The 16,632-nt window shown below is 39.5% G+C and overlaps 1 protein-coding gene across 1 annotated transcript; it reads left to right on the top strand.

Moving 5' to 3' along the window:
• Positions 1-2,347: 2,347 nt before the first annotated feature.
• On the top strand, positions 2,348-12,505 carry LOC144633332 (sulfotransferase 1B1-like). Its single transcript, XM_078492225.1, has 5 exons — positions 2,348-2,411; positions 5,157-5,330; positions 6,249-6,623; positions 9,934-10,028; positions 11,146-12,505. The coding sequence occupies exons 2-5, from the start codon at positions 5,198-5,200 to the stop codon at positions 11,416-11,418; spliced, it is 876 nt and encodes a 291-aa protein (XP_078348351.1). The 5' UTR covers positions 2,348-2,411; positions 5,157-5,197; the 3' UTR covers positions 11,419-12,505.
• The last annotated feature ends 4,127 nt before the right edge of the window (positions 12,506-16,632 follow it).

The raw sequence follows: 16,632 nt of genomic DNA, 5'->3' as shown, positions 1-16,632 counted from the left end.
CAATCTTGCGGAATATCGTCTGATTTTAGCCCACTCGGCCTACGGCCTCGTCGGCTAAGTATCAGGCGATATTCCGCGCGATTTCGTAGGATAATTGTTAAATATCTGTTATGTACGGATGACAGATATCGTTAACATTTTGACCATATATGGGCAGCGCGCGCATGTGTTGAATAATAATAACTGCTGTAAGATAATACTTAGGTTTTGTCAAAAAAATCTTTTTTTGCCGAGATAAAACAAGACTTTGTGTCTGCAACCTTGGTCCTCATTATTTTACACCAGTCCGTGTTTTAAACCTAGTCCGTAGTCCACAGTCTTACTTTATACTTATTATATGGCCGTGTCTCACAAGGATTGGGAACTACCGAATTCACGAATTTGATTGGCTTTATAAATCGATATTAAACGCGGTCTAGATTTTCTCATCTAGACCGGCATCTAAACCGGTTCATACATATCTGTCAATTTGCATCAATACATACAAATAATTATAATTAAGTTTTCATATAACGCGCGCTCTGATTGGCTGAAACAGTGTACTTTATCAGAGTCCAGATGTACGGAGGAAATGTCACGCCATCGACCCAATATGGCCGACCACTATTCCCGAACGTCTTTCTCGGGTTTTGTCTTGACCCTGACATCTTCTTTGACCTGAAAAACGAGAATGAAAACGAGCTTTTAGCGTCAGTTAATTTAAAACGTCCTGTTCCTAACAGCACAAATTGCACGGCGATAGAAAGTGAAATTTCGGTACAAGTTACGGAAAAAAACACCGAGCCGGAATTGAAGTAAGCTTAACAACAAAACAACCAACCAAAGATTTGTAGACAACTCAAGGCCGAAATTGAAGACATTATAACGAAAGCAGAAACGAAAAACACGAAAGATAGTACAAAATGTGCTATCTGAGTTTTTGAATATGAGTTTCACATTATTTAAGTACGGAATTTTAGAAATCACGCACAGCTACATTTTCGTGTAAAAAAACAAAACAAACAAACAGCAATTCAAAAAACAGAAAACTAAATTAGCTAGCGAATATTCACACAACTCAGACTTAACACATACTGAATAAAAACAAAACAGATTGGTGCCGTGAAAGAAAAATTGCCAAAAGCCTTCACAAAATGACCAACAAAGAAGCTAGACAACAACCTCGGTAAATTCTACGCCGAAGCTCGAACAAAAGACGGTGAACTTTACTCGAGGTCATCGCTTCTTGGATTTCGCAACGCTATCGAGAGACACCTAAACAATTCACCCCTAAACCTAGGAATTTTTATTGCAAAAGGGGTTGAATTTTAAGCTTCAAACAAGCTGCTGCAAAGTTAGAAAAAATTGAACAAGCGCGAAAACAAAGAAAACATCAAACACAAGTTTACCTGTCATTCCAGAAGCAGACGTCCAGAAATTAAAAACCTCCAATGCAATTCAGGAAGACAATCCTGTTCCTATATCCTTTCCAGTGCGATGAATGGAAGGTCACAGCAACCACAGCAGCCGACTCTATTTTTCCCTTGAATCCGATGGTTGTAAATGATTCGCGAAACACGCCGTACGGCCGCATTTTGTGAAGTACCAGCCACAAGCTTTGAGCAGTTTGTTTTTCTAGTTGTCAAGTTAACAACGTGCAAGTTTTCATGGGCCAGAATTCAGTCGGTTTTCACTGAACAGTCTACTTTTCTATCCTGTGTTGTACTAAAAGTCCTAAGAACTTCAAGGACTCGTGTTAAAATTCGGATTTCACTTGACGTTTTCAGCTTGAGGATTTCTGAACTTTGATGGTTTCAAACTTGATGGTTTGACAGCTGTTGACAGCTGATGTCTTATTCAACCAATCAAATTCTTTTAACCATTCTAACAAGTTTTGTGATTGGCTAATTGCTGCGTACTTTATCAGAGTACAGATGTACGCTGACGCCACTTCTATTCGCTTGAAAAAAGTTTGTTTTGAAAATAATTGCGCGAATTCGTGGGGAAATTAATGAATTTCTTAATTATAAAACAAATAAAGAAGCCTCGACTGTGCTCTGTTCTGTTGTAAAGCACTTAGGAAGCGACTAGAGCACTCAAGAAGTAGGGAAAAACACTCGCCTACGGCTCGCGTTTCACCCTACACTTCTTTCGTGCTCTAGCCGCTTCCTGCGTGCTTTACAACAGAACAGACCTCACTGCGTTTGGTCTGTACCTCACGACCTCGGTCAAGAGACCTCCTGCTCGGTTAATAAGAACTTGACCGATATTAAATGTCATTTAATATTCACCATAACGTGGGTCACGAGCAGTCACGCGACATGTATTCAGGCAGATAAACAGACCGTATAAAGACCTATGAACCTACAAGATACGTTCCATAAGAACTGCTAAATTCTCCGCATATAGAGCTGAACACACAGGAATCGAAGGTAGGTTGACCGGAACTATCCCAGGCCTTGTCATGTGCACGTCTCTGATAATTGATGTTGGGGACACGAAATGGAAAAAAAACATTTTACTTTATTTTATTTACGTATTGCCGAAAAGGTAAAACCTTTTATCTGTGCCTTTCGATTTTCTGGCATTAAAGCATCCCATGCACAGGGCTGCAAATATTTTTTTTTTACTTGAAAGGACATCTTGGTCGTACAAAACAAAATTGTGGTCGGACATCACCAAAAACAAAAGGCCTGCACTTACAAGTTATCACTTATGATTTATGATCAAAATTGCCCGGACATCATGTAGTTTCATGTCCGACTACAATTCGGATTTCGTCGGACATCAGCAAATTTTGGTCGGCCAATGTCCCATGACCGACTGTTATTTGCAGCCCTGCATGCACATTTCGGTTAAAAAAAATTGCGGTAATTCAACGGCAAATCGAAAATCGTTGGGAAGAGATATCTTGTTGTTTAAATCGTGGTCTCCCGGATTTCGAATTGTTAAGGTTGGAATCTCTATTATAAATGATGTGCACAGCTCGGTATATGAGATACTGAGCACTCTTGATCTCTAGAGAAACCCAGACAGGCTGCTGAAGAGCCCGGCTGAAGAGTAACCGGAAAACCAATTGATTCAATCTGGCACGGTGTAAATTTGTTTAACGATCCCGAATTTGTTCAGTATTAAACTTTACGAGTTTCATCTGATTTAAGATTGAGGGCTTATTAAACCAACCTCCGAGTTCGAGTTTCCTTGTCTTGTTTGTTAAGCTATTATTCGATTTATAAATGGCAAATATAACGTTGCCACTGTGCTAACTCAAAGACTTCGAATTGTTGCGTGAGGCGAAGTGGGTAGACTACACAAATAAGTCTCTTTTTGTGGAAGGGTTGTGGGGGTGAGGATCGGATTGTTCTAAAAAACGCAGAATAAGTTCGTTGCTAGTACTGGTAATCTTACGGTATAAACCTGAGACAACAAAGCTCATTAAACAGATCAGTAAAAATTTGGATAACCAGCAAAGCTCTTACAGCATTAAATTTGTGATCTCCCTGCAATCTTATATGTAGAGGTCTGATTTCTTTCTTTATTTTATTACACTCATTTTTATGACTTTTTAACCCGTGCAGACCTATGACCTCTACACTGTTTCACATACAGCTTAATGCAACTTTCAACGCCTCCGGAGGGTATTGTAGAAGACGATTTTTTTCCAGAAAGCTTTCAATTACTGTATATCTTAGGGACCGGTCATTATTAACAGGGTGGGGGTGGTAGGTGCAAATGGAGGGAGGGTATGTTCAAATTCTCCTGACCCTGTTCTTTTATGAAATACATTTTTTGCTGACCCTTCTCCCTCTAACCCACTCACTCCCTTAAACCTCCCTAATGTGCGTGCTTAAATTAATGCCACCCTCCCTTTTCCTGCATAAAAATCATTGACCCTTCCCCTTTTTCAACCAGCGCTCCCCACCTTCTAAATAATGAGCGGTCTTTTAAAAGATAGGCAAATCAATTTTAAAAAGAGGAGAAATGCATCTCATTAAGGGGACTTCTAAAAGTTTCCAGCATGTTGTAGTAAGCAAGGGGCCCTGCGAAGGCTTACCGACCCCCCGGGGGGTACTCCACATAATGGCCTATACGGGGAGGCTCCGCCCGAAAGGGGTACCTTTTTCAGGCTTCAGGTATATTAAAGGGTACGTAGGGATTTCACAAGCTTAGGTATATGAAAGGGTAGGGAAATCTGTCATTAAGATATTAAAAAAGGCTTTTAAATTAATTATTCCGAACAGACGCAACTTATGGCTGTATCCTCTCAATTTATTAAGCGCTACATAAAAATGTCAAGAAAACATCCTGTTTTAAGTATATTTTCTGTCGTGTAGGTATACGAAAGGGGTGCTTTTTCTGTCAAAATGGTATATAAAAGGTAAGGGGTTGGACGTCGGGGCGGAGCCTTCCCGTATAAAACTTGTTTGAGTGCCAGTCGTACCACTACGAGTGGTCAAAACCATTGTCGACTAGATAAACGGAGTCTGAGTCGAGTAGAGAAATGCATCTCATTTCATTATATTCCGGCATGTTGTAGTAAGCAAGGGACCTTGCGATGGGTTGTCGAGTCGTACTAGTGGGCAACAAAATTGTCGACTGGACAAAGGTAGTTGTCGAGTGGTGGAATCTCTAAAATGGGGAAATCTCTAAGGTAGGGAATCTCTAAGAGGGGGGATATTTAAAACGAGAGAATCTTAGTCAGCTGACTGCGGTGCATTTTGCAACAAAAGGTTACTATTTTTAGCGACTACTAATTTTAGCGATTTTTTCTGAGCAAGATTTAGAAGAAAGTGAATTGCAAATGTTAAATAATGGGTGCTCGTCAGGGAAATCAGTCATATTCTCTACGATGCCGGCGATCCCAGCTCTCTCCCAACCCTTCTTAATTGTTGCTCTACCTTCTGACGTTGTCATATAGTTGAACAGGGCCACTATATTTAATTTTGTATTCCTCTGACGGACGGGGATATTAATGTAACGCGTATTAAATTTGACCGAGACAAATTTTAGCCAGTACTTGATTTAGCGATTCTGGCCCAACTCGCTAAAATCGCAAAATTAGTAGCCGCTAACAGTAGTAACCTTAAGGTACCCGCCACAGCGTACAAAGAACGCTTCGTTGACTGTATTGCTCTCACAGGTAAAACTGTAGGCTTAATTTTTACTTTCTCAGCGAGGCATTTACACTAAAAATTGAATTACCTACGTGCACACTGATATGGATGAAATGGAGATATTTCACGGCATTCCATTGCCGCGTGGTGTGGGTATAACGGAAGAAATGGTGGCGGTTTTTCCAACATTGCCTGCCAGGAAGGATGACATCTTTATTGCGTCATACCCCAGATCAGGTTTGTTTACAGTCAACTCTCGCCTTGCGGACACCCCGCTATTGCGGACACTAGCTATTACGGACAAAATCCAGATCCCCGGCGAATAAGGATTGACTGGAAATGACTCCCGCTATTACGGACACTAAACGACGCCCCGAGCGTGTCCGCTTTAACGAGAGTTGACTGTATTGCACTTCTTGTAATGTTTGTTTCATTGTCGACCTTACCAATTTACATGTGAGTATTCGCGAGAGCTCTAGTCCAGTTCTGACCCTCTCTGTCATGCAACGCTGTACCTTACGCGAGCGTTGCGTTACAGAAAGAGAGCCGCAAACGTGGACAAAAGTACAGTCAACTCTCGTTAAAGCGGACACGCTCGGGGCGTCGTTTAGTGTCCGTAATAGCGAGAGTCCGTAATAGCGGGAGTCATTTCCAGTCAATCCTTATTCGCCGGGGATCTGGATTTTGTCCGTAATAGCGAGTGTCCGCAATAGCGGGGTGTCCACAAGGCGAGAGTTGACTGTAGTTGGAACGCATGCGTTAAGAACATAAAATGCGGATACTCTGTCACACACAAACATTTTTAGAGGTCCCACCTACTCTTTTCAATGTTGAACCCTTCGTGGCTATTAAAGTATTTTCTGTGCAATATGTTGGGGAGCACTGAGAAGGGAAGGAAACGGAATGGAAGAACAATTTGGAAATCGTACCTGAAATCGTACCTGAGCTTTTAAAGCTGGATGCTCTCAATATTTGTGATAGTGAACTTAAGCTGAAAATATTTCAAAGTTAAAAAATAATCGTCGTAAATTCAAGTCTTGTAAGTAAGATTCCCATAATGTCAAACATCTAGAAATCCAAAACATGAAGGTTTAAGTTATCTGAGAGTAGCGGTGACGGGCGAGAGAAAAAATAACAGAACTCTTATCATCGCAGGTTCAACATGGACCCAAGAAATAGTATGGCAGATAATACACGATGGTAAAATTTGCGATGGTCGATTGGATAAAAGAGTACCTTATCTCGAAGCTATCGTTATGCCCTTCAAATGTTACCCATACTCTGTTAATGATGTGGAGTCCATAGAGAAGACTTTTACAAGCTTCCCCGCCCCACGTGTATTCAAAACTCACCTCACTTACGAAATGGTGCCAAAGGGCCGCGATGAAGAAACCAAACCTCGCTACATTTATCCCATGCGCAATCCTAAAGATGCCTTTGTGTCCTATTTCGATCACCATCGCAACATGCCTCATTTCAAGGAAATTCCCACGTGGGATGAGGCCTTTGAACGTTTCATGAAAGGGGAAAGTAAGTAGTAATAAAGGTATGCTGAATACGCAGGTTATATGCCATTTTGACAAATCAATCAACCTTATGTAAATGTAGATGTGTTTTAAAAAAGCACCATGTCCACTGCTAAACTAACTGGTAAAATTTTGTCTATATTGTCCTGTCATTTCACGTCACATCTTGTCATGTCACGTCACAATGTACATTGTCGTGTCATGCCATGTCATGTTACAATTTATATTGTCGTGTCATGTCATGTCATGTTATGTCACAATGCATATTGTTATTTTATATGTCATTCATGCCGTGTTGTGCCTGGTTGTGTCTTGTCACATCGTGTAATGTCTTGTGTTGTGTCTTATATCATAGCAGCTTCATCATCATCATCATCATCATCATCATCATCATCATCATCATCATCATCATCATCATATCCTTTATTTAAACACGATAAGGGTTTTAAGCACATTGCTTCTTGTGTCGTGCATGGTGTGTCATCGTATTCCTCGTCATGCCATGCCTTGTTTTGTTGTCTTATGTTATGCGGCCACGTCAATATCGTGCTTGCTGTGTCATGTAGATTCATGTAGTGATGCCATTTCTTTTTTGTCCCGTGTCATATTTAAATGTCACATCATTCTCGTTGTGTCGCGTAGTAACGTGTCATTTTATGCTGTTTTGCAAGTATTGCAATACAGAGTACTTGTATATATTGTTCGTGTTGTTTACGCTTTGTTGAATAATTAGCTACTTTTGCAGGGCATATAGCCTACCCATTTAGCAAATCATTACAAACTGCTTCAATCATCATCATCATCATCATCATCATCATCATCATCAATAGTTTTTGTTAAGTAGAATAAGGGAACAAGAGGAATGCGATTATATGTTATGAATGCGTTATATTTAACAATTAGATTATGAGCTCGAGATTTCTATCGTGTGATAGTTGATGAGGGCGAAGCCCGAATCAACTATCACACATAGGAATCGAGAGCGAATAATCTAATTGTTTTAGTATAAATCTACTAGACGTTCAAAACTTAACAACAAGACAGGTTCTCGTTTTTATTAAATAATGATGTAAATAAGTCACACAACACGCGGATAATTGACAACTTCACCACATTGCATTGGCTTCTGTGTGCGCGTTTGCATTTCATTCACGATTTATTGAAACCGTTATATGCCCGAAACTGAAGGAAAAGCCAAGTTTTTTAATGTAAAATGACGATTGAAAGATGTACTGGCGTACAAGGGCCCTTGGAAGTCAGGTTTTTTTTTTAAATTCGAAAACGTAAAAGATCAAAAAAAAGTTAAGCGAGTTGTTCGCAAGGAAGAAACCACATTGCACTGTTTAGCTTCTGTGTGCGCCTTTGCATTTCATTCACGATTTATTTAAACCGTCGTTTGCTCGGAATTGAACTAAAAGCCGGATTTCATTGTGAAATGACAATTTAAAGATAGACTGACTTACAAAGGCCCTTTGAAAGTCAAGTTGTTTTATATGTAGGAAACTTGAACGATAAGAAATTTATGAAAAGTTGAACGATTCGCCCGCAACCTTGAATTCGCATTCAATTTTGTTGTTTTATTGAAGTCTTATTGATGCATAAAAAAACTTGCAGGTCGAATCTGTTTAGCCTTTCTTTTACTGCTCCTTGATGGGACGATGAAACTGTGTTAGTTCGCAAAGACATTTTAAACTTTATTTCCACAAAATGTCTCGGTGAAACGCATCTCTGAATGTTATAAAATTATAGATTCGCCCGCTTTTAAGAGCGTAAATGAATATTAATTGCTTTTCTTACCGTGTAAAATCTTCATTACATATTTCGGTACAGTCTTTATCTTCTCCAACATCGCCCGGAATAGTAAATAATCCAAGTCCTTCTTTACGGTCAATTTAAAAGCGAAAAAGCGGCGACCATTCTGTTGACAACCGCACGCTGTTTCGCTACTCACCTTCTACAACAGATTAGCATAACCACACTGACCTACTATTGGTAATCGCGCAATCTGATTGGCTACACAGGTGCCTACTATTTTAACAATAGAGTGTTTCTGTCGAGGAACTATCGGCTGATAGTTGCCCCGCGGAAATTTGATGTTCTTAAAACAAATATTAGCCCGAGAAGCGAAGCTTCGAGGGCAAATATGCTAGTTTTAAGAACATCAAATTTCCAAGGGGCAACTATTAGACCGATAGTTCCGAGACAGAAACACTCTATTGTCTTTATTGTTCACTACTAAATTTTCTTCCGCGCGCACATACAAAAACAAGCATCGTGAATTATTTTTACTTTTGAGGATAAAAATCTCAATTGAAAGCCGAAATTTAACAAACCAAACAAAACCAAACGAGAAACCCACTAAATGCAGTGAATTTGGTTGGGTTTTTTTGTCTGCAGGCAGCTTGTTTACAACTGAACAGTCACGGGCGGGCACTATCGATCCGGGCATTTTTTACGGGAGGGCACTATGGGCTGATAGTGCCCTCCGGCGGACGGGCACTATCGCGTCACGTGTTCAATTTAAACCAATCAGAATCGGAGAAAATTTAGTGGTGAACTATAATTAACAATTAGACGGCAAGCTCGAGGTTTCTACCGGCTGATAGTTGGCGAGGGGCGAAGCCCCGAGCCAACTATCAAAAGCCGGTAGAAACCGAGAGCGAGCCGTCTAATTGTGTTAGCATAACCCACTGACCGATCTATTAAACACAAAATATAGCTAGAGTTGATTAATTGAATGTTTTGATTGATTAAATTCAGCGAAGACTAAGCGCGCGCTCCGAGAGCCTTCTACGGATCAATAGTAGGCACCTGTGTAGCCAATCAGATTGCGCGATTACCAATAGTAGGTCAGTGTGGTTATGCTAATGATCCGTAGAAGGCTCTCGGAGCGCGCGCTTAGTCTTCGCTGAATTTTATCATTCAAAACCTTCAATAAATCAATTCTAGCGATATTCTGAGTTTAATAGATCGGTCAGTGGGTTATGCTAACACAATTAGACGGCTCGCTCTCGATTTCTACCGGCTTTTGATAGTTGGCTCGGGGCTTCGCCCCTCGCCAACTATCAGCCGGTAGAAACCTCGAGCTTGCCGTCTAATTGTTAAATAGAAGGTGAGTAGCGTAGCCAATCAGAGAACAGCATTCGTGATAGAACGCTAGTAGATTTATACTAAATGTAGATGGATATATTGTAATTTTCATTTTTTTAAATCTGCATGTACGTATTTTGAATGAGCTTCTAGATCAGTAGTCGTTACTTGGATAAACAAATGATTGATTGATTGAATGGTTGTTTACTGTGACTTGTATATAGCCGTAGGTGGTGTGTGGTTTGATCACGTGCTAAGCTGGTGGAAGCACAAAGACGATCCTAACATTTTGTTTCTGAAGTACGAAGACAGGATTAAGGTGAGAAAATCAATAGAATAGAAATTTTCTATAACATCATCGGCGTGTTATGAAGTGTTGTCTTTTATTGTAACATTTGAGTGTTTCCATTGGGCCAAAGTAATTTAATGGATGGAACAAAAACTCAAGTTTTTCGAACCCAACTTTTTTGAACCACTGATTCTTCGAGCCTCCTGATACCTCCAACCAAAGTCATTTCCCTTGGATTTGCCTTACCAAGTGGAACACATTAATTTTTCGCCTTCTGATTTCTTAAACCAATTGGGATTGGGATTTCACTGTTGGAATTTCGTGGCATATATTACGCAAATACAATTACAGTAGAACCCCGGTAACTCGAACTCTGAAGGGAAACAAAAAAACAGTTCGAGTTATCGGGGTCGATTGATGTTTAATTTGCCAAGTTGATAATTGATATTTTACTGATATTTTAGCACTTCAGTATACAGTACAGTGCAAATTAAACTTATCTCGTCAGAAACTCTTACACGGCCATACATTCTTATGATGAGAGTGGAAAATGGCTGTCGAATACGTGATCTGTTCGTTGCTCTAATCAATGAGCAACTGTGGAGAGTTGCAAGAGCAAGAATTCGAGTTATCGGGGTAAATTTGACCCAAATTTTGTTCAAGGGAAACGAAATTCAGTTCGAGTAAGTGGGGTTTTCGAGTTATCTGAGTTCGAGTAAACTGGGTAAAAATGACCTAAAAGTGGAGTCAAATCTAAGGGAAATGGAAGTTAGTTCGAGTTAACGGGGTTTTCGAGTTATCCGAGTTCGATTTACCGGGGTTCTACTGAAATAAATCACGATTGTTTCTTATAATCAAATAGAGCTAAAGATCGGGATGAAAAACTGAAGAGTGCACACACGTACATGTAACTGCATGGAAGGATCTCAGTTAAGATTTTTGGTTCGTCGAGCTTACCGATTGGTTAGAAACTTACAATTCGATTTTAGCCAAACAAGACATAAACTCATACAGAGAACTCATATAATTGACCATGTTATAAGTGGATGTACTGACTCTACCAACCTGGTTATTTTACAGTTATCACTAATTAACACCATGTATTAACTGATTCTTAATATTTGTTATATTTATCTTTTTTGTTTAGGATCCAGCAGACACTGTCGAAAAGATAGCCAAGTTCATTGGTAAAGAGCTTTCCCAAGAAACACGTGACCTGATTGTCCATCAAACCTCCATTGATTCCATGAAGAGCTCCGAACACACGAACCATCATTGGTTTGAAGGAGAGAATTTTATAAGAAAGGGTAAAGTTGGGGGATGGAAAGAATACTTCACTGAGGAACAGAACCAGTTGTTTGATAAAGTGTTCAAAGAAAAAATGAAAGGAACAGGTCTAACGTTTGAATTTGAATGTTGATGACTAGCGCATACCGGTAGCTTGTCAGAACAGGAGGGCATTTTGCGTGCGCATGCGTCGATATGGGCTAGTGCGCACGACAGAGAAGTTCTGCTATTGATTGTTTACATATTTTTCACAATTTATAGCTTAATTTTTAGCTCAAAATAAAAGGTGTTTTAAGTTTTATTTGCTGTATACGATACTAAGAGTCCATGCTTTATCTTCTGACAACAACAAGCATACTTTGGTGTCGGCGTGCCGTTTATCTGATCGACTTTGGCTATGTGTATTAAACATTGCGCGTGGACAAAATGGCGACCGAATGTCGAGAACCTAAATACCATGCCCATGTTTTTAATAGCCGGGAGATCTAAACGGACAAAGCGCTACGGCTACTTAGTACTAAAATATAAAACAGCAGTTTTAACTACACGATGTTATAATCAAGTATCCCGGGTTTGAGCGAGTGGTCATGATTTTGTTCAGATTTGTCATAAAACTGCAATTTCATCGTTCTCACGATGCGAAAATCTCAAAATCTAACCTTGATCTCCAGCGTCTACCGATGATATATGGAGCCTGAAGTACTTGAACTATCGTGTAATGCTGCGAAGGTAGCGTTAAAAAATGGTCTATTGTGGTAATTTTTAGCTTTCTTTAACGTACGTTCTCGCTGGTTTATTCTAACAGAGAAACTATCGTTTGTGATTATTTCCTTAAACTTAAGCATTGGTCAAAATAACTTCACATTTCGATGTTCCACAATTATTCCGTTGAACAAGAAAAGAATTACTGCGATCGATCTTAATTATAAAGTGTTATGGTAATTCTTTGCTGGTAGACTATTTGTTTACATTTTACTATGTTAATTAGTACATTTTTGGCTCCTTTATCAAAATCTAGCCTTGATCACCAGTCAAAAAATAGCATGAAACGAACAAGCGATGTATATATTTTTCAGAAACGTTCTAATAACTGCTGCATAAAATGTCTTAAGAAATAATTTTTAACTATAAACAATGTTATTTTCAATTTTTCATTCAACGTTTATTTCTTTAAGATTGATGTTCGTTCTGTTATAACGACTGTTTTAACATGTGTTTTACTTCTGTGTCGCCTAAATGTGATTTAAAGAACTGCAGTTCTTGTTCCAGGAAACCTTACTGGCCATTCGAGGGCAAGTTGGCTTTGCTCTAGAGTCATCAGTGAGCTGCATTATCATGTGCAGAACACCCAAACATGTCTTTCCCCTCAGGGAAAACCCTTTTCTTTGGTGGCCGTCCCTTTAGGCAAAAAATCTCCCGACAAGCTATAATATTGCTCGCACTCTGCCTGTATTACAGCAATTGACTTGATGTGAAGTTTTGATCCTAATATATCACACTCCAGCACACGAATAAATGTTTTCCTCTTTTTACGGCCTGTTTGATTTTTGTCGGTGAAGGCTTTCCTACCTGTCCCACATATTTTCCCATTATTTGCAACAACGATCCCGAAGCAGGCCAGAAAATCTGCTTTATAAGAGCCTTGCCACACACAAAACACTTTTTCGTAGCGAAATTTATGTCTATATTAAATTATGTGACGATAAACAGTACAAAAAACAAAGTTTGAATCTTCCGCGCCATTTTTATTCCCAAGATCACGCGGTCTTTGTACAGCGGTTGCACGCATGCGCCCGCAAAATGCCCTCCTGCTGCTTGTCAGCCGTTAGTCACTAAAAAGTCTTTCAAATTTCTTGAATAGTCCATTTTACAGTTGCCTGCCAAGTGAGCTGGCCTTTGAACGGAAGTGAGGCTGGAGGTGACCTTGCATTGATACAAACCTCTCTGCTTTATTATGTAAATGCAAACTAGTTAGCATCAAAACAACAAGATATACACAATAAAAGCAGTGAGGTCTGTATCAAAACAAGGTCACCTCCAGCCTCACTTCCATTCAAAGGCCAGGTCACTTGGCAGGCAACTGTAAAATGGTCTATTATGGCCCGGTTTGCCAATGACTGAGTGTTATGAAAGACGTAATTAATTAAAATCATTTGTGCATCAGCAGTGGGAATTAATAATAAAAGTTGATTCTTTTATGATAGCGATTGTGCTTTGTTATATCAATCTATATTACGCTGGTTGAGCAGGAGGGCATTTTGCGGGCGCATGCGTGCAACCGCTGTACAAAGACCGCGTGATCTTGGGAATAAAAATGGCGCGGAAGATTCAAACTTTGTTTTTTGTACTGTTTATCGTCACATAATTTAATATAGACATAAATTTCGCTACGAAAAAGTGTTTTGTGTGTGGCAAGGCTCTTATAAAGCAGATTTTCTGGCCTGCTTCGGGATCGTTGTTGCAAATAATGGGAAAATATGTGGGACAGGTAGGAAAGCCTTCACCGACAAAAATCAAACAGGCCGTAAAAAGAGGAAAACATTTATTCGTGTGCTGGAGTGTGATATATTAGGATCAAAACTTCACATCAAGTCAATTGCTGTAATACAGGCAGAGTGCGAGCAATATTATAGCTTGTCGGGAGATTTTTTGCCTAAAGGGACGGCCACCAAAGAAAAGGGTTTTCCCTGAGGGGAAAGACATGTTTGGGTGTTCTGCACATGATAATGCAGCTCACTGATGACTCTAGAGCAAAGCCAACTTGCCCTCGAATGGCCAGTAAGGTTTCCTGGAACAAGAACTGCAGTTCTTTAAATCACATTTAGGCGACACAGAAGTAAAACACATGTTAAAACAGTCGTTATAACAGAACGAACATCAATCTTAAAGAAATAAACGTTGAATGAAAAATTGAAAATAACATTGTTTATAGTTAAAAATTATTTCTTAAGACATTTTATGCAGCAGTTATTAGAACGTTTCTGAAAAATATATACATCGCTTGTTCGTTTCATGCTATTTTTTGACTGGTGATCAAGGCTAGATTTTGATAAAGGAGCCAAAAATGTACTAATTAACATAGTAAAATGTAAACAAATAGTCTACCAGCAAAGAATTACCATAACACTTTATAATTAAGATCGATCGCAGTAATTCTTTTCTTGTTCAACGGAATAATTGTGGAACATCGAAATGTGAAGTTATTTTGACCAATGCTTAAGTTTAAGGAAATAATCACAAACGATAGTTTCTCTGTTAGAATAAACCAGCGAGAACGTACGTTAAAGAAAGCTAAAAATTACCACAATAGACCATTTTTTAACGCTACCTTCGCAGCATTACACGATAGTTCAAGTACTTCAGGCTCCATATATCATCGGTAGACGCTGGAGATCAAGGTTAGATTTTGAGATTTTCGCATCGTGAGAACGATGAAATTGCAGTTTTATGACAAATCTGAACAAAATCATGACCACTCGCTCAAACCCGGGATACTTGATTATAACATCGTGTAGTTAAAACTGCTGTTTTATATTTTAGTACTAAGTAGCCGTAGCGCTTTGTCCGTTTAGATCTCCCGGCTATTAAAAACATGGGCATGGTATTTAGGTTCTCGACATTCGGTCGCCATTTTGTCCACGCGCAATGTTTAATACACATAGCCAAAGTCGATCAGATAAACGGCACGCCGACACCAAAATATGCTTGTTGTTGTCAGAAGATAAAGCATGGACTCTTAGTATCGTATACAGCAAATAAAACTTAAAACACCTTTTATTTTGAGCTAAAAATTAAGCTATAAATTGTGAAAAATATGTAAACAATCAATAGCAGAACTTCTCTGTCGTGCGCACTAGCCCATATCGACGCATGCGCACGCAAAATGCCCTCCTGTTCGCTGGTTGTGTCATCGAAATGGGGAAGATGTCATTTCTGTTGTCACGTGTGTGGGACAAAGAAAAAAACCTGACTCAACGACGGGGATCGAAGAGATGACCTTCAGGGCGTAAGGCCCGTTTCTCGAAAGCCCCGGAAACTTTTTGGGCCCTTAAAGCTGTTTTAGTTATCTGTATAGGTCTTTAACTTTGTATGTAGGAAACCACTGTTCATATTGACAATGAGTGAATGTAAGTCAGCTCCTGTAATCGTAATGTTTAAGGTTTCCGGGTGCGAACACGCGTACTGCCAGGAAGGAGTCCATGGTCCTGCATACTACTGGGATTGGCAATGTGGAAAGCGTCCAGTGTGGAGATAGAGAAACAAAAATGGGCAATTTTTAAGCTCGGTGAATAAAATGAGAAAGATGATATTTCTGCTGTTTCGAACATCGGACAAAGAAAATAAAGGTTTATGGAGTTAGCAACGCGTAACAAGATATAGATTTTGGCACACAAGTAACTTCAACTTTGAATCCTGACAAAGATGTATTTCACGTAATGAGTTATGCCAATTGAAACAAAAAAATACATTTCCTACGAGCGATCGAAAAGGTTTAACCGTGCATTTAACCGCAGGAAAAAAATGTTTAAAACAATCCACCAAGACTTGTGGTTTTGACACTTCTAGCTACAGTAACTTAGCTGTGTTTCAAAACGTACTTGCTTAACTTCTAAATGCAATAATAATGAGTTAAACAATAAACTGTGACTTCTGACTTGTTGTGTGTGTGGACAAGTCAGGTCAAGTAACGCACGCGCCCATGTTAGACCAAGGAGATTAATTAGTTACCGTAAATGATCTAATAAACGCCCGGGGCGTCTATTAAATTGTAGGGGTTTTACAGGGGGCGTTAAATAGATATGAGGCGTTTATTAGAGAGGCGTTAATATTTCACACAAACTGAAACAACGTCTACAAAACAAATAAGACACGAAGTTTGCCGGCGCGGAGTAAGACAAATCTATTCTGCGCTAATGCAAAGCTATCGATGTTTTTATCGACATCGGGGTCAGCCATGTTGGTATCGTTGACCTTTTCGATGTTCGAATCAAGCAAGAAACGAAATAAATTACATGATTTTACTCTATGTAGCGGTACCTTGGTTTTTGAGGCGATCCTTGGAGGGGGCGTCTATTAGACACGGGGCGTTTATTAGAGAGGGGCGTCTAATAAAAACTTTACACCTCAGGAGGGCGTTTATTAGATACGAGGCGTTTATTTGAGAGTGGACGTTTATTAGATCATTTACGGTACCCTTTTAAAGAAGTTTGATCTAACGTATTCAAACTAAGCCGCCAAGTGATGTTAACTCATACGAGAAACGGCGGCACGGCAGAAGTCTTGTCGTAATTTTTTCTGCCTTAAGACTCAAAGGATAACCTAGTGTGTACTGACAGTACACGGCAGA

Source organism: Oculina patagonica, chromosome 1 (genome assembly GCF_052425735.1).
Source record: "Oculina patagonica isolate OP01 chromosome 1, crgOcupat, whole genome shotgun sequence".
NCBI lineage: Eukaryota > Metazoa > Cnidaria > Anthozoa > Scleractinia > Oculinidae > Oculina > Oculina patagonica.
Note: the sequence above shows the minus strand (reverse complement) of the source record. Positions and strands in the feature narration are given on the sequence as shown.

Excerpts from the sequence above, each read along its gene's own strand:
- LOC144633332 (XM_078492225.1), top strand. The coding sequence starts at position 5,198 with ATGGATGAAATGGAGATATTTCACGGCATTCCATTGCCGCGTGGTGTG. Across the intron at positions 5,331-6,248 it reads TGCGTCATACCCCAGATCAG|GTTCAACATGGACCCAAGAA; the intron begins GTTTGTTTACAG and ends TTATCATCGCAG. Across the intron at positions 6,624-9,933 it reads ACGTTTCATGAAAGGGGAAA|CCGTAGGTGGTGTGTGGTTT; the intron begins GTAAGTAGTAAT and ends ACTTGTATATAG.